Source organism: Hippopotamus amphibius, chromosome 3 (assembly GCF_030028045.1).
Source record: "Hippopotamus amphibius kiboko isolate mHipAmp2 chromosome 3, mHipAmp2.hap2, whole genome shotgun sequence".
Classification (NCBI taxonomy): domain Eukaryota; kingdom Metazoa; phylum Chordata; class Mammalia; order Artiodactyla; family Hippopotamidae; genus Hippopotamus; species Hippopotamus amphibius.
In genome coordinates, this window is record NC_080188.1 from 58,504,094 (window position 1) to 58,525,520 (window position 21,427).

The 21,427-nt window shown below is 40.1% G+C and overlaps 1 protein-coding gene across 6 annotated transcripts in view; it reads right to left on the reverse strand.

Moving 5' to 3' along the window:
* The window catches only part of FAM13A (family with sequence similarity 13 member A), a 322,984-nt gene that overhangs the window by 35,179 nt on the left and 266,378 nt on the right, over window positions 1-21,427 (reverse strand). For all 6 annotated transcript variants that reach the window (XM_057726771.1, XM_057726772.1, XM_057726770.1 and 3 more), the window contains 2 exons: window positions 7,859-7,935; window positions 7,454-7,496 (listed from right to left, as the gene is read on the reverse strand). In XM_057726771.1, coding sequence (XP_057582754.1) covers window positions 7,454-7,496; window positions 7,859-7,935 — 120 coding nt within the window. The remainder of the gene's footprint in view (window positions 1-7,453; window positions 7,497-7,858; window positions 7,936-21,427) is intronic.

Consider the following 21,427-nt stretch of genomic DNA (forward strand, 5'->3'; position numbering starts at 1 on the left):
AAGTAGACCAGAGATGAATGACCCAATCTGATGCTCAGCTTTTAAAAAGTTACAGCATCAGTCACCAATCATTTGTGTGTGCGTGTGTGCGTTAGAACCTCATACAGCAAATAAACACTTTCTCAATAAAGATGTCTAATACTTGTTACACTTAGAGACATAAAAAAGAATAGAAGAAATAAGATTCCATGTTGTAAGAATGGCACTTCCTTCATGAGGAGCATCTAGGAAGCCACTGACCCCGTGCAGCAGTGGAGTGGACATGAATTCTCCTTCCGGGCAGACCTGGGATTGTAGCGTGACTGACATTTAGTAGCTCGGTGCCCTGGCTGAGCTGTTTCACTTCTCTGAGTTGCCATTTCTTACTCTATAAAATGGCATTAATAACACCAACTCTTGCAAGGTTCCTTTGAAGACCTGAGAGAAGGTATGAAAGGCCCCTCGCATGAGGCCTGGAGCAGAGACACACAAATGGAAGTGACCCCTCTCTCTATTAGTACTAGGCACCATAGGAAGAGGAGGAAAATACTGCTCGAGAGAGGAGTGGCGATGAGGCAAATACAACTGCAGTTCAACATGAGACGTGCTACGACAGAGGGCGGGGCACTCTTAGATGCATTATGAAAAATTATTAGAGAAAAGAGCCATTCGTGTTCCCATCATAGAACAACAACAGGGTTTGGGGGCTGTGTGGGTTGGAGGGGTCGGGGAGGAGGACACTTCACGCAGAGAGGAGGAGGTGCGGGCGCAGAGGTGGGCAGGAGAGGGGGGACGCCAACCACAGGAGACAAGAGGCTCGGGTGGCAGACCTCGGCACAGATGACAAGGGTGTCGGATGAACAGAGGCTGGGCTGCCAGAGGCCCTGCATGCCGGCCCAAGTTTGGATTTTATCCTGTGGTAGATAATGCAAAGCCACTGAAGGATTTAAAAAACCGACTAATAACGGAGAAACGTGTGTTTTCCAGACTGATGCCTCAGGCACGGGAACGCACGCAGCTGGGAAGACCCACAGGCCTAAAGCCGGGTTCACAGGCAGCCTGCGTCCTCTGCCCACACCAGTCACTGCCTCTGCTCCCCATGGTACCTCTGTTCCCCATGGTACCTGAGTCCCCTCAAGGAGTTCAAGAGTCATGCAGTGCTTGACAGTACATATGTAAATTCTGAAATTCCACATACACACAAGCTAATTTAAAACATGTACTTTTTAGGACTGCCACATGTGAATTAGCACCAATTTCAAAGTAAGAAAATTAAAATTAGAAAAAGTTTTCTTAGTCTTTTTCTCCAAAACCTACGGGTCTATTCACTCCTTCAACAACATGGTTTGGTGCACCCATTCCGTGCTGTGCTGTGTGTGAGACGTGCAAGCTCCCTGCACTAACGGAGCTGACATTTCATGGAACTGGCTCAACTATGCTCAGTGGAGCTCTGCAAACTTGATTTTGGTGCAGCGCCACAGCGGACGACCTTGTGAATTGGGGAGCTGCCCTTCACGGTATTCAAATGAAGTCTGGCAGTTAGTAATGTAGGAGAGGGAGCGATTACCACCTTGGATAGGATGCTGGGATAGACATCCTTGATAGGACTCTATTATTCTAACAAAGAGAATCAGGTCAAAAATTTTACTAGTTTATTCAATTTTGATAATATATATCACATATTATATACATCCTACAGGGCTGTCTATTATATGTCAGGTGCTAGAGATACAAAGATAAAACTTATTTACTCATTCATCTAAGAAATAATTTTTGAGGGCCTACCATGTGCTAAGTTTTCAGATGGAGAAACTTCAGTGGCCCAAATAAAGTCTCTGTCCTAATGAATCTTACAGACAGGGACAGGTAATAAAGGAAAAAAGTCAGGCAGTGATATGGACTCTGGAGAAAACAAAGCAGGGTAAGGAGGGTGATGGAGGTAGGGGCCACGGCTTCCTATTTTATTGGATGGCCAGGGAAGGTCTTTCCAATAAGGTGACATGTGAGCAGAGACATGAAGGAGAAGCAGTTCTGTGGCAGAGCATTCCAGGAAGAAGGAGAGCAAGTGCAAAGGCCCTGAGGCACGGTCATCTTGTATATGTTGAGGAATAGCAAAGAGGTCACTGTATCTGGAGTCAAGCAGAGGCCAGTCAGGGCCATCATTTATGCGTGTTTAGAATGTGCACTGTGCCATGTACAACAGGACATCATTCACACCACAGACCTGTATTAACTTACATGAGCGTCTGGACTCCCTGACTGATGTTCTGCAAAGCAAGGGAGAGATGTGTCCTACATAAACTCACACGAGCGTGCACAGCCGCGGACACACTTGGCAGGGCTCACTCATCAGCACATCCACATGTGCGGCCCTGTGCTGCTGTGCTCTGATCAGTCCCCGAGGCTGCTCTTTCACTTGCCTGCTGCATCTGGAGGCCTGATTCCCAATTTCTGGCTCCGCTGATCTCGGAACCAGACACGGTCACTGTGGCTATGGCTGCAGAGTGGGCTGCCGGTGTGGGCCTAGGGTTTACATGCATATGGAGCTAAGGATACTGCTCGGAGGCTCTACAGGCTCTACAGCAATACACCAGCTAAAAACTGCTCTCCCTTCAAACGCCTGTGAGCCTCGTCTGGGTGAGGACCAGGTTGTATCCCACCCTCTAACAGTGCTTATCAAAGAGTATCGTACCCGTCTACTTGCTTTTCTGTTTCTCCTACTACATCATTAATGTTAAAAGGTCAAGCACATTCTTAAATACCAAAATATTTTTGGTTTCAACTTCTACTGTTTACACAAATTGTATCTTCAGTTAAATCAGGGTAAATACATTCATTTCACACTTTTCAACTCAGAGATCCTTGTGCTGTGATGTCACACATCAAACCCCTGTCCAAAACGTGGTACCATATGAAAACATGCTAAATATTCATGCAATGAAATAAACTGAGAGACAATACGGCATGGCAGATATGGGTTTTAGAGTTGGGGACCTGAGTTCAAATACAGGTGACTAGCTGCAAGATCTTCAATGAGTACACGTCTTTGTACTTGAGGTTCTTCCTCTCTCATACAGGAACAAAAATTCATAAAGTTGTGAAGATTAAGTGAAAAACATGTAGCATGAAAACAGCTAGCCAGTAATAACTGTAGAAGAAATACTAAGTCCATTTGTACACTACCTCCCTTTCCCATTCATTCATTTGGCAAGTGTTTATTGAACACATATGATGGGCTAGGCACTGGAATTAAAGGAATGAACAAGATTGGGGATTTGATGTAGAAGGCATTCACTGATCACATAAGTGCCAAGCCACATGCATGTTATAAAAGAAAAACACAGGGTGCTAGGGAGCAAATAAGAGAGAGCTCACCTTGCCTGGGGTGCAGCCCACATCTCACGTTCAGGTCAAGGAACCATTAACCACCAGTCCACCCACCTGGCCCCTGTTAAGACTTGTCCCTGTCTGGCCGGGCCCGGTTTTTTCCTCTCCTGACTTTACTGATCCTGCTCCTTCCCTGGCTTCAAACTGCTGGTGACTTTTTGTTCCACCCCTCTCCCTCCCTACACAGGATTTGGATAAGCAGCGTAACTGCGAGCTCACCAGATCGGGGCAGGACAGTACCAGTGCCCTGCACAAGGCAGCGTGCACAGGATGGACCCACACAGAGTTAACAGAAGAGCCGCATGGAAGCATAAATATTTACTGTTTGGCCTGACAATAAAGGAACATGAACATAACAAATTCCCCAAATTCATTGGAATCATGAAGCTTCGGTAGCCTTTCAAGACTGGTTGGAAGTGGAAGTGAATCTAAACAAATAGAGCTTTAAAAAATTTTCTGGTGCTGATATTAAAGCCAGTAACAAAATCCTAAAGCTTCCATGGTATACAGTGAAGCTGAAATAACAGAGTCATCCATTTCATAAACACTTGTTGATGGGGATATTTCAGAATTTATCTCAAACCTTCTCAGGGCAAATAAAAGCCTGCACTTAAGCTCTTGTGATAATTAATATTGATTCTTATGCTTGATTAGAAAGTCTTATCTTCTTTCTCTCTTCTTTTTTTTTGAAGCAGGACAAGAAAAAGGGAAAGAGTCTTTTGTTTATTATGAATGTCCCATCTGTTATCAAAGGGGTGCTTCTAAGCTCTTTTAAGCAGTAGGCTGAGAAAGCATAAAGAATGTAAAAATATCTTGAAAGAATTTAACACTTCGTTAACCTTAAACTTCTGACTATAATGACCTCTCCCAGATAATGTAATTACCCTTCCATGTAGTTAATAATTTTTACATGTTTTGCTTTTTTGACAAAAAGATTAAGTGTAAGGTTAAAATTTTACTATTCTAGATTTTATACAAAAGCATGAAATATTTCCACAATAGAAAATAACTTACTGAAAGGAATTAAATGGAAGCATAAAGTATAAACTCCATTGCAAACAGAAATCGGAAAAATTTTCAGTGTTACCTTTCAGAATCTAGAAATTGCTAGTTTTAAGGATGACCTCTCTCCTGGAAACTTCCTATTGTCAAATGAGTTTAAAAACAAACAAGAGAACAAAGTCTTTGAACTCCACATGCTCAGGGAACAGGGGGCTTAAGCTCTTGCACATGTTATGCTATTTCATCCAGCCCAAACAGGGCATTTTATTAAAATGTCAGCCTTTCCAGAACTTAGCTTAAGAAATCATACTTAAATTTGTGACACTCTGAAGTGACTCTAACGTTTTTTTCGCATTGTCAATGTGTCACTAAACAACCTTTAATACAAACCACATTAAGAAATTCAGATGAAATAGATAACTCTCATTAACCGTCCGAAATCTCAGCAGACTCTCTTTTTGGGTAAGATTAGTTGTGTCATTAAAAAAAATTAAAAAGACATGCAATGAGGGATAGGCCCATGTTTGCTTTTCAGTACATGCTTTCAAACAAAAACACACTTAGGGATGCAAAATGATTACTTAAAAACATAAAGCCACAGTTGTGTCTCCATTTGCCTTTGAGCAGCAGACTCTGACAGCCTCTCTCTGCCTGTGTATCCCTTGGAGGAGCATTTGTGAAGCTAAAGGTTAATGTTCCTCATTCTAATGAAAATACTAGTCAAACAAGAAAGACAAACCATCTTTTTTGAATAGCTGTCGTTTGCTGTGTTATCGTATATGAATCTGGGCATTTATAAGGAAAAATTTAAAGAGCAATATTAATGAGGACAAAGTCTGTCTTAACAGAAAATGAAGTTGGAAACATTAACATATCCATTCCTAGCGGGCATGTAAATTTTAGCATCTCAATCCGATGCTATAGGAGACCTGAAAAAAATAACAGTTAAACAGAACTCTAGGAGGGGTAATCAACCTCTAGACTTACTTTCCATCTCTGAAATTTAGGAATTAGTGTAGTATTATCAGGAAACCGGATTAACTATTTCGGTTGTATAAATTCTAGAAAGTGTTACATGTATTAAAAAGTAGGAAATTTTGATAGACTGGAAACAAGGGAAAGAGGTTTAAAAATGGAAGACAGATCTTTTCACAGTCCTTCATTAATAATAAAATATATTTCTTTCAGTGAAGGAAACACATGTCGTCACAAGCAGAAAAAGAATCCTAATCTTGTGGAGTGATGTCTTTTTTCCCTCCTTTGGTGCCATTGTGAAAGAAAGATGATGCAGAGAGCTTAGTCTGGATTTTAACTCACTGCCTAATTTTACCTCCTGGCTGAAATGACCACGCTGACAATGATTATTAATAGCGAGTGCCTCAGGAGTGCCAACAGTGGGCTAGGTGCTGATTGGTAAATGCACATGGCGACACAAGTAAGAATAGGTCCTGGCCCATGGAAGAAAAATTTGAGATTCTTTCCCTGTGATGTATCCTCTGCTGTGGGAGCTGTCCACAAAAACACCAAGACAAACGCAATTCAGCATGCATTTTGTTTGGGTGCCACTTGGAATTTATGAGCTAATGTGATGTAGTTCATCCACCAAGGTTGCTCTCTACCCTTTTATCTCCTAAAGGATAAGAGGGATCAAAGGAAAGAATTGAGAAGACCTCTCCGGGAGGCTGGCAAAGCCATTTTCTTTAAAATAATGTTCAATGGCAGGATGAGTAGGTGCTTGCTGTGAGCAGAGGAAGAGAGCAGAGAAAGGATGAAACAGAAGGAAATAAAAAAAAAACCCTGTCATGGGGACACTGTGCTCTGAAGAGAGGTGCCCAGAGACAAGGAAAGAAGGTCTGCTTGCTGCCTGGGTCCCCAGGAAGGAAGCATGCAGGAGCTGGAAATAAGAGATGAAAGCAGTGGCTCAGAAGCTGTAAAGTCAGAAAGAGGAAGCCTCCCTTCCCATCGTCTGGCTGGGTTAATGAAGGAGCACACATGACAAATTGCGTAGAGGAAATATGAGAAGTCTAGAGCGCTGATGGGGGGTGGTGGTCAGGTGGCCATTCATTTCCAGCAATTTTATGCCAAATTCTACACGACTGTGCATTTTTCTAAGGGGGTCCATAGCCTTTGAATTCTTAATTTGCTAGATGGAAAAATTCATGGAGGTAGGAACTGCAGCTGTTATTAAATCCCAGCTTCTAGCACATCACCTGTGCTTAGTAGGACTCAATATATATTACTGAATAAACCCATCAGTGAGTTAGTTTAGTGCCCAAAAAAGATTAAGAATCACTGGGTTAGAGGGGGAGTTCTATGTATAATTAACATATCAAGAGTCAGAATCCAAGAACAGGTTGAGAAAAGCATTAATTCTTGCCAAAAAGAAAGCTGATAATAAGACTGAAGGTGCGGTTGGAAGCATTTGGAAGTACTGGATTACATACACATGCATGAATGAAAAATGAAGCTCAGCACGCTGAATGGAAGCCAGTGTCGGAAGCAAAGGAAACTGAATACTTGGGTCAGCAAGGCAATGCCCCCAGAGGACAACAGGGAAGCCAGGAAAGTCACCGACACTTTAAGATACAGACAACAGAAGGAAGTTAGATAATTTTTTCTCTGTTGTCTACTTAAAACAAGACACAAAACTCAGAAAATGAATTGGATTTAATAACTTGAACTGATTTCATGTTAATTCGAAAATTAATGAGATCATCTCTGTGACAAATCCACTAAGATTCACTACTTATTTATTTCAATCACTTAAAAAATGCACGAAATCATGGAAAATCAAACCAGTAGCTTTGGTTTTTTGTTTTGTCTTATTTTATGGAAAATCTAAGGAGAAATCTCCATGCTATTAAAGTGTACCTTCACAAGCCAAACAAAAGAATTTAAAAAGCAAAATAATGGAGTTCTTATGATTTCTCAAGGAATCTTTGTGTCTTGGCATTTGCCTTTCTCATCAACCACAATCCTGTCACTGAATATCATCCCTTATTGATAAGCTAATAATACTTCACGTGGACTCTCAAGAAAGTAGGAACAGACTTGTCACAGTCACAATTACTTGTTAGCTACTCACCTCAAAGTGCTGGGTCTGTCTTCCGTCCTTGTCATTCTCTTTGCTACAAATAAAATACCATAAAATGTCATTCTGTTTTATAACAATGCTTTCCATTTATTGAAATCATGATTTCACTTATTTTAGAAGTAGGCTCAGTAGTCCTAAATAAAATTCTTATGAAATTTAAAAGCAAAACAAAAACGAATCAAAGTAAAACAAAACGAGAAACAATATAAAACATGAATATGGTCATCTGCCTGTAAGAGTACCATGGTAGATTTTTCCATTTAAGCATTTTCCTTGCTATAAAATACTGTTGGTAAACATATAGTCCTTTAATTCTATACTTTTTAGTTCTTATAATGTACACTGCACTAAGTGAAAAAAGGTCTATTCACATTCTTAGAAAAACTCTGAAATTACCTTCCATCGGACATCAGTTCGACATCATCAGGTCCAATCCTCTTATGAGATAGTGTGGGACTGAGACTTTCCATATTCTGAAACAAAACAAACCATTCGTTGCCCAGTAGGAACGGTAAGAAGTATGCAACAGCAGACCCTCCTTTCTTTAAAACAGAAACATCAGATAATAAGCAGATATTAATTCTAGTCATCAGAGTCCTATCTTTGTTAAAACTGGTAAAATTATGACAGTTTATTATACACTGCTGGCATAAAATTGTATGCTGAACTTTATTATTCCATTAACAAAGCATAGAAATGCTGATAGCAGCACAGAAATGGTCATTGTGGCCTATAATGTTCTTGTTAGGTATTATCCACATTTTATAGCTAAACATAAACAAACCCCAGACTCTCAGAATACCAGGGTGGCATTAGAACTAGACTTGAGGAATCTGACCTCTAATGCAGTCAGAAGCGAATGTAACATTCATTGCCTATTTTACATCTTTTCAGTATATACTGCCAATATGATCTGGAGTAATATGTAGCTTATATCTAAGTTAAAATATTCATAAAAAGACATGGAGTTAAGAAGCTTTCTTTCTGTGATATTTAATGTTAATCTTTATATTAGCCAAGATGGAAAAAAATATAAACAGGAAACTTACTTCAAATAGCATGTATTTCAGGCTGAGCAAGAGGGCTTAATGCTTACATCAGGAGGCATATTTGTAAGGTTTTTTGACTGCCTCTGTGAAAACGGCCAACAGTTTCTAAATACAATTCAGGTGACTGAGCACAGAGTAAGTAATCCATCCCCATGCAGGAAGATTACAAACATGCAACGAGAGGACGTTTACATTCGGTGGACTCAAATACAGAGCTGCCTGGGAGATCTGAACCCAAATTACGTTGAACTCAAAGATTCATATCTGCATTAAAAGACCATTAAGCACAATCCACGTATTCTGTGTTACCGAAATAAAGAGCACATATTGAAGCAACATGTATTCATCTACATGTTTATAATCTCCCATTATGAAAAGCCCATCGAAAAGTATATCTGATTAAGGTTCACAATGCTCTCATGAAATTGACATATATAAAAATTTCCACAAAATAAGCATAAAATTAGAGTAGATAACTAATCTTTGGCTTGGTAGATGGATAAATTATTTTCTATTTATGGTGGTGTGGCCAACTTGTCTGGAATTCTTATTGTTTAAAACCCTAGACTACATTAAGAATAAAAATGAAGGGGGAGAGCATACTGTAATAGCTATAATGGTAGCTTTGGAGCCAGAATGTTTGGGTTGAAATCTTAGCTCCGCCATTTACAGACTGTAAGAGCCTACTTGACTCAGTTTCCTCATCTGGAAAATGGGGATGGCAACAATACTTAACATAGGGGGGTCATAAGGATTAAATGAGAATACATGTAAAGCATTAAAATAATACTTCGTACATTTAATGAATAATAGCTGCTGTTGTTGAGATTGTTATTATTACTTCTAAAACCATGAAATCTCCAAGGAAATATTTTGTTGCTATCTGTCCACAGTTAAGATGACATTCTAGGAACTAGTAAGACGGTGTTTGTCTGCCATTACCGCATACCAATTTAGATAATAACATGTTTAGATAATTTGCATTGTTAGATAATTTTAGAATGGATCTGAGAAATTAAAAAAAATTATAACAACATTCAATTATATTTACATTTTTATACCTCTAAAGTTTGAGTTAGAAGAGGCCTCACTAAAACGGCTCTTATTAAGCCAAAGCATAGTTACTCTTATTACCTGAATGTGATCTTCCTGATAAGGAGGGATCTATGACAAAGAATCTTTGTTCTCACTGGTAATCTTCAATAGATTATCAAAATCTTCAGTGTAAGATCTAGTGCAATAGTATTAGGTTTTCTGGAAGCTCTGAAACATGAATTCTTAGGGAAAGCACAACCCTCTACCTTCAGATCACTTTAAAACACTGTCAATGAAATGCATTAATAATTACAGTAAATGCAAATGACTATTTCAGAAGAAATAAAAACCTTCAGGTTGAGGCTACGAAATATTCAGGAGAGAACAAAAATAAACTGTAATATTATTATATCAATTGAAAGATACTTCAGTTAGAACAATGTTAGAAGATTGATTTTTTTTCCAAAACAGAAAGAACCAAGATATAAGCAATATACGTTTTGAGAATTATACAAAAAGGATAGTTATGTTTTACAATAGAAAGCTCTGCAAAAAGCAGGTGTGAAATGTGAGAAATTTTAGCTGATTTCCAGGGTTAAAGCAAGTAGTACAACTCCCTCGCCCATGCTACTTTTTTTTTTTTTTAAAGAACTTTTATTGAGATACAGTTAACAGACAATAAACAGCATATATTTAGAGTGTACAATTTGGTGTCCCAATCTCCCAATTCATTCCCCCCCCCAACCCTCCCTGCTTTCCCCACTTGGTGTCCATGTGTTTGTTCTTTACACCTGTGTCTCTATTTCTGCTTTGCATTTCCTCTTTCATAGTTGTTAGCATTTGCCTTATGTATTGAGGTGCTCCTATATTGGGTGCATATATATTTATAATTATCTCCTCTTCTTGGATGGATCCCTTGATCTTTATGTAATGTCCTTTCTTGTCTCTTGTAACATTTTTTATTTTAAAGTCTATTTTATCTGATATGAGTATTGCTACTCCAGCTTTCTTTTGATTTTCATTTGCATGGAATATCTTTTTCCATCCCCTCACTTTCAGTCTGTATGTGTCCCTAGGTCTGAAGTGGGTCTCTTGGAGAGAGCATATATATGGGTCTTGTTTTTGTATCCATTCAGCCAGTCTGTGTCTTCTGGTTGGTGCATTTAGTCCATTTACATTCAAGGTAATTGTCGATATGTTATGTTCCTATTATCATTTTCTTAATTGTTTTGTTGTTGTTTTTGTAGGTCCTTTTCTTCTCTTATGTTTCCTGCTTAGAGAAGTTCCTTTAGCATTTGTTGTAGGGCTGGTTTGGTGGTGATGAATTCTCTTAGCTGTTGCTTGTCTGGAAAGCTTTTGATTTCTCCATCGAATCTGAATGAGATCCTTGCTGGGTAGAGTATTCTTGGTTGTAGGTTCTTCCCTTCCATCACTTGAAATATATCATGCCACTCCCTTCTGGCTTGCAGAGTTTCTACTGAGAAATCAGCTGTTAACCTGATGGGAGTTCCCGTGCATGTTGTTTTTCCCTTGTTGCTTTTAATAACATTTCTCTGTCTTTAATTTTTGTCAGCTTGACTAATATATATCTTGGCGTGTTTCTCCTTGGATTTATCCTGCCTGGGACTCTCTGTGCTGCCTGGATTTGGGTAGCTATTTCCTTTCCCATGTTAGGGAAGTTTTCAACTAGAATCTCTTCCAGTATTTTCTCAGGTCCTTTCTCTCTCTCTTCTCCTTCTGGGACCCCTATAATGCGAATGTTGGTGTGTTTAACATTGTCCCAGAGGTCTCTTAGGCTGTCTTCAGTTCTTTTCATTCTTTTTTCCTTATTCTTTTCCGCATCAGTGATTTTCACCATTCTGTCTTCCAGGTCACTTATTCGCCCTTCTGCCTCCATTAATCTGCTATTGGTTCCTTCTTGTGTATTTTTCATTTCCATTATTGTGTTGTATCTCTCTGTTTGTTTGCTCTTTACTTCTTCTAGGTCTTTGGTAAACTTTTCGATCTTTGCATCCAGTCTTTTTTCAAAGTCCTGGATCATCTTCACTATCATTCTGAATTCTTTTTCTGTAAGGGTGCCTATCTCCTCTTCATTTAGTTGTTTTTCTGGGGCTTTATCCTGTCCCTTCATCTGGTACAAAGCCCTCTGCTTTTTCATTTTCCCTTTCTGTGGCTGTGGTTTTCAGTTCCATAAGACGAAATACTGCTGATACTGCTTGATACTGCTGTCTGCCCTCTTGTGGAGGAAGCTATCTAGGAGGCTCCTGTGTGCTTCCTGATGGGAGGGACTGATGGTGGGTAGGGCTGGGTGGGTGAAGCTCAGTAAAGCTTTAATCTGCTTGTCTGCTAATGGGTGGGGCTGTGTTCACACCTTGTTGGCTGTTTGGCCTGAGGCCACCTAGTGCTGGAACCCACAGGCTCTTTTTTTTTTTTTTGGCACATGGGCTTAGTTGCTCCGTGGCATGTGGGATCTTCCTGGAGCTGGGATCGAACCCGTGACCTCTGCATTGTCAGGCAGATTCTTAACCACTGCGCCACCTAGGAAGCCCCCCCACAGGCTCTTTGGTGGGGCTAATGGCGGACTCTGGGAGGGCTCACACCAATAAGCACTTCCCAAAACTCCTGCTGCCAGTGCCCCTGCCTCCTCGGTGGGCCACAGCTACCCCCCACCTCTGCAGGCAACCCTCCAACACCAGCAGGTAGGTCTGGTTCAGTCTCCTGTGGGGTCACTGCTCCTTCCCCCTGGGTCCTGGTGAGTACATTTTTTTTGTGTGCCCTCCAAGAGTGGAGTCTCTGTTTCCCTCAGTCCTGTGGAGGTCCTGCAATCAAATCCCACTGGCTTTCAGAGTCTGATTCTCTGGGGATTCCTCCTCTCGTTGCTGGACTCCCAGGTTGGGAAGCCTGATGTGGGGCTCAGAACCCTCACTTTAGCGGGTGGACTTCTGCAGTATAACTGTTCTCCAGTTTGTGAGTCACCCACCCAGCATTTATGGGATTTGATTTTAACACCATTGCGCTCCTCCTACCGTCTCATTGAGGCTTCTCCTTTGTCTCTGGATGTGGGGTGTCCTTTTTGGTGAGTTCCAGAGTCTTTCTGTCGATGATTAGTTGTAATCTGTCAGTAGTTAGTTGTAATTCTGGTGCTCTTGCAAGAGGGAGTGAGCGCACGTCTTCCTACTCTGCCATCTTAATCCTACCTCTCCACGCTACTTTTTAAAACATGTTTGACTTGTATGTTTAAGAACACTACAAGGACCTGAGTTTTTAATAGATGTAATTGACAACGGGTGACTTTCAATATTGTTCAACATTCCTCTCTAAAGCTTTATAATAATTCCAACTTTCATGTTGTCCTCCACACATCTGAGACTACTGAATATTCATAGTCTGCTTCCACCAAAGCAGCATGTGAGTGCACAGTGTTCCTTTGCTAAGGTAGGTGGGTTGCCCGTATACCTTTTGGAAACAGGAATGTGTGAAGAATGTGTTACAACTGGCAACCTACCTCAATTTTTTCAGAAGGAAAATAATAAGGGTAGTAAAGATCCGGGAGTGGAGTAACAAAAGCACCTATTACCATGGGTGCAAAGCATTTTATAGATTCTAACTTCCATCCTTTGCCTAAGGTAAGTTTAGGGAGGGAAGGTTAAGAAGTAGATCAGCCATTTCCCCACTTCACTGAGATGCGGGAAGGGGAAAATGGAACATACAGCTCAAAATATTGGCTGAAATATAGAAAGCTTCCATTGTAAGAGAAGTATGCTACTGGACTTTCAAACACTTTGTAGTTGTTAATGTGCTGGTTTCATGAGAAAATACCGACTTGATGACTTTTGAAGGTTTTGAACTGTTTTATGTCCCAAACACTTCTCTAGGTGTGGTAAAAGAGCAGTTCATTACTGTTTTCATTTATTAAAGTTTGAAGTAATAGAATTCTTATAAAAAATAATGTCTTACTGAATTAATTTTAATTAGTCTTCTAAAGTTAGGATCTTTTAAAGGTAATAGGTAATTTTAAGAAATGGCAAAGGATGGATTACGTCTTTAAGTAGAATTTGATAAAATCGCTTTCAGAATTGCATTAAAAAAAGACAGATAAAACCTAGTTCTGCCTCATAGAAGGCCTACCAGTGACTTTCAAAACATACAGTTTTCCTTTGATATAACTTACTTGGACAATTTTTGGGTGTCAGAAGAAACTGAATTTTAAGAATCACTCTCCTCAACTATAAAAATGACCTCAAATCTATAAAGAGCAAAAGCTTTGAAAAAATTAGCTTTAGACTGTGGAATTGATTTTCAGTTTTCCCCCAGGCCACCTCTCCATTTTGGCACTGACAGCTAGGCTCAAAACCTGTTTGACCACCAGAGTACTTGAAAACACTTGGAGCAAAAACAAATTTGTCTTCTAAAACTACAAAATGCTGACAAAGCCTTTATAGAGGACTAAAAAAAAAAAAAAAATTTAAAAAATGCCTTCTCTCAATATACAAACAGCTCAGTATGAAGGCTGCATGAAACACTGCTAGTCAAAACAAGTTCATTATTCTAACCTTGAGCTCTAATAGAAGGTGAGTATTTGATATATTCTCATTAACAAAGGATTAATGGCAAATTTGAATTTCTTTTTGTATCCTTCTGTATGTTTTATGTTTTACTGCTTAAAACTGTATAAATTAATCCATATTCAAAAAGAGTTCCTGGTACTGTAAGAGGACACCTATGGAAGAGCTGGCGAGCTGTCCACCCAGATCCATTCCACCTTTCTTGCACAGTAATGAAGGAGCCACATGCCCAGTAATAGCACATCCCCAGCCTCTCTGGCAGGTAGATGGGGCCGTGACTGACTTCTCTCTCTGACAGGATGTGAGAAGCAGTATGTGTATTTTCCAGGCCTGGCTAATAATCTGCCCCACCAGGTTCATGCCTTGACACACTTATCCTCTCCTCTTGTGAGCGGGAATGGAGATAAAAAACCGTGAGTGCTCTGGAAGCTACTTGCTGAAGACGGCAGAGAGGCCGCTGGCCTGGGTCCCTGAAACACCGCGTGGAGCAAGTCTTTTAACTCCACTCCCGATCCCTAAACTGCTTTAGAGTGTCACGGGACAAAGAACTTTCATAGTGTCAAGGCATTGCATTTTGGGTCTTTTTGTTACCCAAGCTACCCTAAACAATGTGACAGCCATTCAATTCGCTCACCTTTTAACACATTTTTTGTGAGTGCTGAGCTATGCTGGGCACTGGGGTACAATGGTGGATGGTGAATCGGACAGACACTGGTCCTTGCCACTGTGACTTACGTATCTTGGTTACTGCTCCAACTGTAGTTTGTTACACTGTTAATATTATCCTCATTTTTAAGATGGGCTCTATCCGAATAACCCTCAGCACCCCTGGGCTACACAGTTATCAGAGTGATCCTTTCAAAAGGTACTTCAGAAAATGACTTTCTTCTACTTTAATCCTCTAATGGCTCCTCATCTCACTCAAGGTAAATGCTGAAGACCTAAAAATGGCTACAAAAGCTTAAGGGATCAGGCCCCTTGCTATGCCTCTGACCTCATCTCCTACAACGCTCCTCCCTCAACTGTGCTCCAACCATGGTAGCCTCTTGCATCTGAAAAGGTGAAGGCTGTCCTCCCTCTGCCAGCAGGCTCTCCCCAGACATCCCGATGGCTCACTCTCACCTTGTCCGGGTCCCTGCACAAGCACCATTCTCAGTGTGGCCTGATCTGAGGACTCAATCCACGTAACGTCAGCCCTTAACCTCCCACCCATTTCCCATCTTCTCTTTCCTGCTTCACCTCTGTCCACAGCACGTGCTGCCATCTGACTACAGGTTGATTTGTTTCTTATCTGTCTCATCCTTCAAGAATATAAACTTCAGGATGGCATACAGTGTGTCTGCTTTGGTCACCATTTTGTCTTTAGTGCCTAAAATAGTGCTTGTCATATAGTTAATTGTCGTATAATTGAAGGAATGAATACTTTTAAATCAGTGGCTCAAACCATGGGGTTTTTTACATTATATTGACAACACTCAGAGAATCACTGTCACGTAATTTTGGACAGGACTTCTTGCTGAGTTATACTGCATTGAAAACAAGAGCTGAAACTTTCTGTATTAGGTAAATCATTGTTTCTCAGCAACAGATAAAATGGTTTGGAGGGGCACAGGGGAGAGAGTGGCAGCGTGAAAATATGCTGGGTGGCTGTCCTGATATTCCAGAAGAGTTATAAAAAGGGCCTCTGTTATGTGATGGCAACACAAAGGGAAAAGAGGGACATAGTTTTAAAGCAGAGTCAAGTAAGTCTGACACATGACTGAAAAGTTGGAAGAAGGATTGGGAGGAAGGAAAAAGGAAAGGACTTCGAAAATGACTAAGCAGATGATGATCTGATGAAATCAGACAGGTATATTGTGTGAAAAGAGATCAATGAGGAAGAGATGAGGAGTTTGATTTTCACACGTTGGCTTGGAAGTACTATCTAAGGTGAGCTGCAGAGAGCATCACCTAAATGTTGATTTCTAGGTCATCTATAGAAAGGTGACATTTGACACCATGGAAGCAGAGAAGCTCTCATGTGAAGTGTTGATGGAAAAGAGATATGAGGCAATAATCTACATAACATTTACATCTAAGCATGTTTTGTGGAAGATTAGCCAGTAAAGGACACAGCAAAGAAGAATACAGTCATTGTGGTAAGAGGACAAAGAGAGGTCAACATCCTGGAGGCCAAGGGAAAAGAGTTCTGAGAAAAAGAGACAGGGTATCCAGCACCCCAAGGACTTTGGGAGGTCAAGGACCAAGCAGGCAATAGCACAGTGGTCTTAAAAGACCAGTTCCAACCACATGTCCACCCAGTGACACAGAGAAAGTGGTTTCTTAGAGAGGTGGGGGTAGAATTGAGAGTACAGGGGTTGATGAATTCAGGTGTGGAAAGAATTGGAAAATGCAGATTTTTCAAAATTTTTGATGGCAAAATGCAGGGGATAGATTGGCCATCAGAGCAGAGGGAGCAGAGAGGAACTTAAATGTGTACTGTTGTCAGTCTTTCCTGTTCTTCAGCACATTTCATTGCATCTAAATCTCACAAAAACCCACAAAGAGATATTAATATTCCCATGTTACAGATGAAGTAACTGAGACTAAATAACATGCTCACTTTCCATAGCTATTAAGTGATAAAGCTGGACCAAAATTCAGGTCTGAGTGTAAGACCCATGCTCCTTCCTTTGAACTCTGCCCAGGATTTCGGAGGACGTACATGACATGAAGTAAATGCTGTTTATGAATAAGAGGGCTACTACGATTTTTTTTAATATATTAAATGTAAAGCTTATTACAGAATTAGTATAATCACACAAAAATATTTGAAAAATATTCTTTGGATGGAGTAATAATTGCCTCTAACATCATCACCACTACCATAACACAATCATACACTCATTTTAGATATATTTGTCTTTTTCCCCAGGAATGAACATTTAAATATATATTTATATACATGTATTCATGCATAAATGCATGCACTGTATATACATTGCTTCATACCCTACTTTTAACATTGAGAGAGAGTATCGTGGAATCTGAGCTCTACCACTCATATGTGACCTTGGACAGTTGTTTAATCTCCTGTGCCTAGTTTTCCTCATGTTTAGAATATTAATAATAATAACTATCTTATGGATTATTGGGAGGATTAAAGTTGATAACATACGCAAAGCACTTAAAATACACCTTGCCAAACATTTTTCACTTTATTACACAGTCTTCAGAACCATAATTTTTATTCGATGCATAATATTTTACTGAATTGATGTACAAATGTTACTTATCTGGTTTCCTACTTTTGAACATTTACATTGCTTCTAATTCTCCATTATAGATATCCATGCGGTGAGCAAATTAATGCTTACAGTCTTTTCCATATTTACGAGGATGGCTCTAGCGCAGAGTGGCATTATTAGATAAACTGCATGACTAAGTTATGGCTTTTGATTCAAACAATAAATTGTGCCCTAGGAAGAATGTTTTAAGTGACAGAGCATTTTCTAGGCTGACAGAAATGAGCCAGCGGAGAGGAAGTAATGAAAAGTATATGTATAAATGACGGAGTGAGTATGTATATGTTTGTACATGTCCATGAGGGCAGGGGGAGATGGATGTAGAAAACAGAATTTCCAAAGATACTTAACCGTAGAGGTTAACCTTAGAATTTAGAAAAAACACTATCATTTGAGCAGGTGAGAAAATAAAATGGGTGAAAATTTAGAGAAAATTTGAAGCTGCAGTGAGGGAGGCTGCTGAGACACAAGCTGACTGCCTTTGCTCTTCAAAATAAATCAGGGGCAAGGTTTCCTTCTGAGAGACACGGAAGAGCACAGGTGCGAGCTAGTAGTGTAAGCAGAGAGGAGAAGGTTGCGACCATGGCAGTAACTAGAGATAAGGCAGAACACTCGAATGCCACTCACTACCACTAATTTCTGGGCTCTGAATTATCTATAGTCTCTTGGTCTCTGCTGGTCATGACGGCCTCGAGAGGGAAAAGGACAAGGGAAAGTATGCAGACAGTTCCCACTCTAGAGATTCCAAATCTGCAAGATGCTTTTTTAGGTCTCTTTGGCTGTGTTGTGGGCTGGTGAGATCACGGTGAAATTATCACTCAAACTCTTCAGTTACTCTCCCCTCATTTCCTCTGGAAGATGGTTTGCTCCCATCTGTCCATCAAAACTGCTCTTACTGAGTGATCTCCAGCTTGCTAATTCCAGTGGCTAAGCTCTCAGGCTTCTACTCGGCCAATCATCTAACCTTCTTTCCAACTCAAGATACTTGGTTCACTTGGCTTCCAAGACACCAAATGCATCTCATTTTCTTCTACTTAAGTCTCCTCTACTGGGACCTTGTCATCTCCCCATCCTCTACATGATCGTATGCCTCAGAGCTCATGGTCCCTGAGGTCACTTCCCTTTTCTGTCCACACTGGCTCCCGCGGTTATCGCATCCACTACACTGACTTCAAATGTGGTCTATCTGCTGCTGACTCCCACACTGCATCTCCAGCCGGGATCTCCTCCCTAAACCCTCAGCCCAGAAATCCAGTTGCTTCCCTGCTATCTCCTCTTAGATATTTGACAGGCAGCTCAATCTCACATGTCCAACACTGAACCGTGATACTATCACCTAAACTTCTGTCTTCTCCATCTCAGTAACCTGGCAACACAAACCTTCTAGTTGCTCAGGCCCAAAGCCTCAGAGTCATCTTTGACTCCTCTATTACGTTCATACCCCACAGGTAACGTCAGAAAATCCTGTCAACTCTATGTTCAAAATATATCCAGAATCCATCTATTACCTCATGGATATTGCAATACACTACTCCAGAAGAACCCATTCACATTTTAGTCAATGTGAACAATACCCCCTACAGTAGTGCACTGTGCAGCCTGCAAGACAATACGTGCTGGCTCTGGTATCACCTTAGTTCATACCATCATCAACGCAAACCTAGATTATTGCAATAGTTTCCTAACGTGTTTCCCTGCTTCTGCCCTTGTCTGTTTACTGTCTATTCTCAACACAGCAGTCAAACCAGATTTTAGTAAGTCACATCACTGTTCTACCTACAACGCTCACACGGATTCTCATCTTACCTGGAGTAAAGGCAAAGTCCTTACAATAATCTATGAGGCCCTACTTGATCTGTTCTCTCTCTCTACCTCTTTTACTTTCCTCATTCTCTTCTAACCATAATGGTATCTTTGTGGTTTCTTGAACACTGCAGATGACTGACTGTCTCAGGATCTCTGCAACCTGTTATGACAGTCTGGCTTGTTTCCGTACTTCCTCTAGGTCTTTACACTCAAATATCAAACCCTTGGGAAGTCTTCTCTGACTACTCTATGTAAAATTGCATCCCCTGCCCTCTCACAATTCCTGTCCTCATTTCTTGCTTAATTTTTCTTCCTAATAGTTATCACTATCTAATATACTGATATTTTATGGTTTACTTTTTCATCTTGATTTTGTCTGTTTCCCCTGCGAGAATGTAGGCTCCACGAGGGCAGTGATTTTTGCCTGTTTGTCTCACAGCTGTATCCCTAGACTCTGAAATATTTCCTGGCACACAGAAGGCATATAATTATCTATGTTTTTCCAGCTACAGAAACAAAAGTTCAGTCAATGTATAAAGAACTTGAAGTGGGAGAAGGTTTTGGAAGAGAGTGGGGGAAAGTGAAAATAGAAGGTTAAAAGTAAGCGGGAAGTTAAGATGCACAACTGCACTCTCCGGACGCAGTCTAAATACCAGTCATTGTAATGTTCCTGGCTCTTTGCTTTGTGGCTACCTGTGAAGATGAGATTTAAAATTAATGGGATATGAGAGTCAGGAAAGATCTTTGAGAATATCCTCACTTCACCGATGAGGACGTTTTGCTTTTGTCTAAGCTGTGTTGGCGGGGTTTTAAATTCTTCTTTGCAACAAAGGCATGGTCCACTTAGCTCACTTACGCTGACATGTGACCTGCACTGTCCTGGAATGCGGAAGCTGGCAGCGAAGGTGGGGACACATCCTTTCCCAGAAAACAGACCAGAACGGAATTAGGCTCTTTCACCCAAATGTTTTTAAACAAAGACTATGTCCATAGTTTTAGTAATCACACATATATTCTAAGGAATAAATGTACTTTTCCTCTCTTATTAGTTATTACCACCTAGCTCATTTAAGGTACTCATTCCTGGTGGAAAGAAAATATTGATGAGTTAAGTTCATTTTAAAAGGGATTTAAACAGAGAAGTACATTCTTCTTTAAGAAGCCCCAGTGTCAGACTTTTAGTCACTCTAATTCTCTTCGGCAGATAAACAAATCATGGGCCAGATAAAGAGCGAATGGAGTTAGTATCATTTAGTTTACAAAATGTACTTTTCCCCCAAATAAGAATTAAGTTAGTATTAAACATCATTTAATGTGTAATGGTTCCAAAGCTTACATTCTGTATTTGGAGAAGTGCGTCAGATGTGGGTCTGAGGTGGACGACTGCCTCTGTCCCTTCTAGCTGATCCATTTATTTCTAGGAACAGGGTATCAAGACACTTGGGGAAAAATGGGATAAACATGTTTTCCCCAGATTTGCATTTACGCATATTTTATTTAGGGAATAAAATCGGGAATCTTCTCTGAGCACACGCAGAAATTGACAATGCGAAAATAGGCGGGCCGTAAGTTTTGCTAAATTTATAGGAAACCCAGCATGGAGGTAAAAACTGCTCAGAGATAAAGCAAAACAGAAGCTTTACACATTGTAAGAATGGATATTACCTATTACCTATTTTTACTAGAGATTCCAGTTCATGTTATATTATAAAATTTACCTTCAGGGTTTTTTTTGGTTAAATTTCTTAAAACTAAAGGGAATTAGAAGACAGACTTTGGTTCTCACTTTTCAGAGAAACTGAAGCACACAGAAAAGGGTGAGGTATATTTACAGTTAAACTCCATAAATTTGACTAAAACCACTTAAAATAACTTATGTATCAAATTAATGATCCAGCATTCAGGTCTGAGGTAACTGTAGTAGATTAATGTGTTTCTGATTAATATAGGAAAAGAACAATTTACAGAGCATAGCTTTGAAATTAAATTTCTGAACACAGAGATTTCTGAACACAGAGACAGTTGCTCCTGTGTATTTTTCTTTCACCTCACTTCAATTTTGTTCATTAACTTTTGTTTACATATTTATGTAGACAAGAACAAATAAAATGGGGGAAAATAAGGAAAAATGCTTTGATGATTTTATTCCGAAAATAAAATTTAAAAATGCTCAAAAGAATGAGATAAAAATCAGACTAATTTCAATAACATGGAAATTGAAGCATG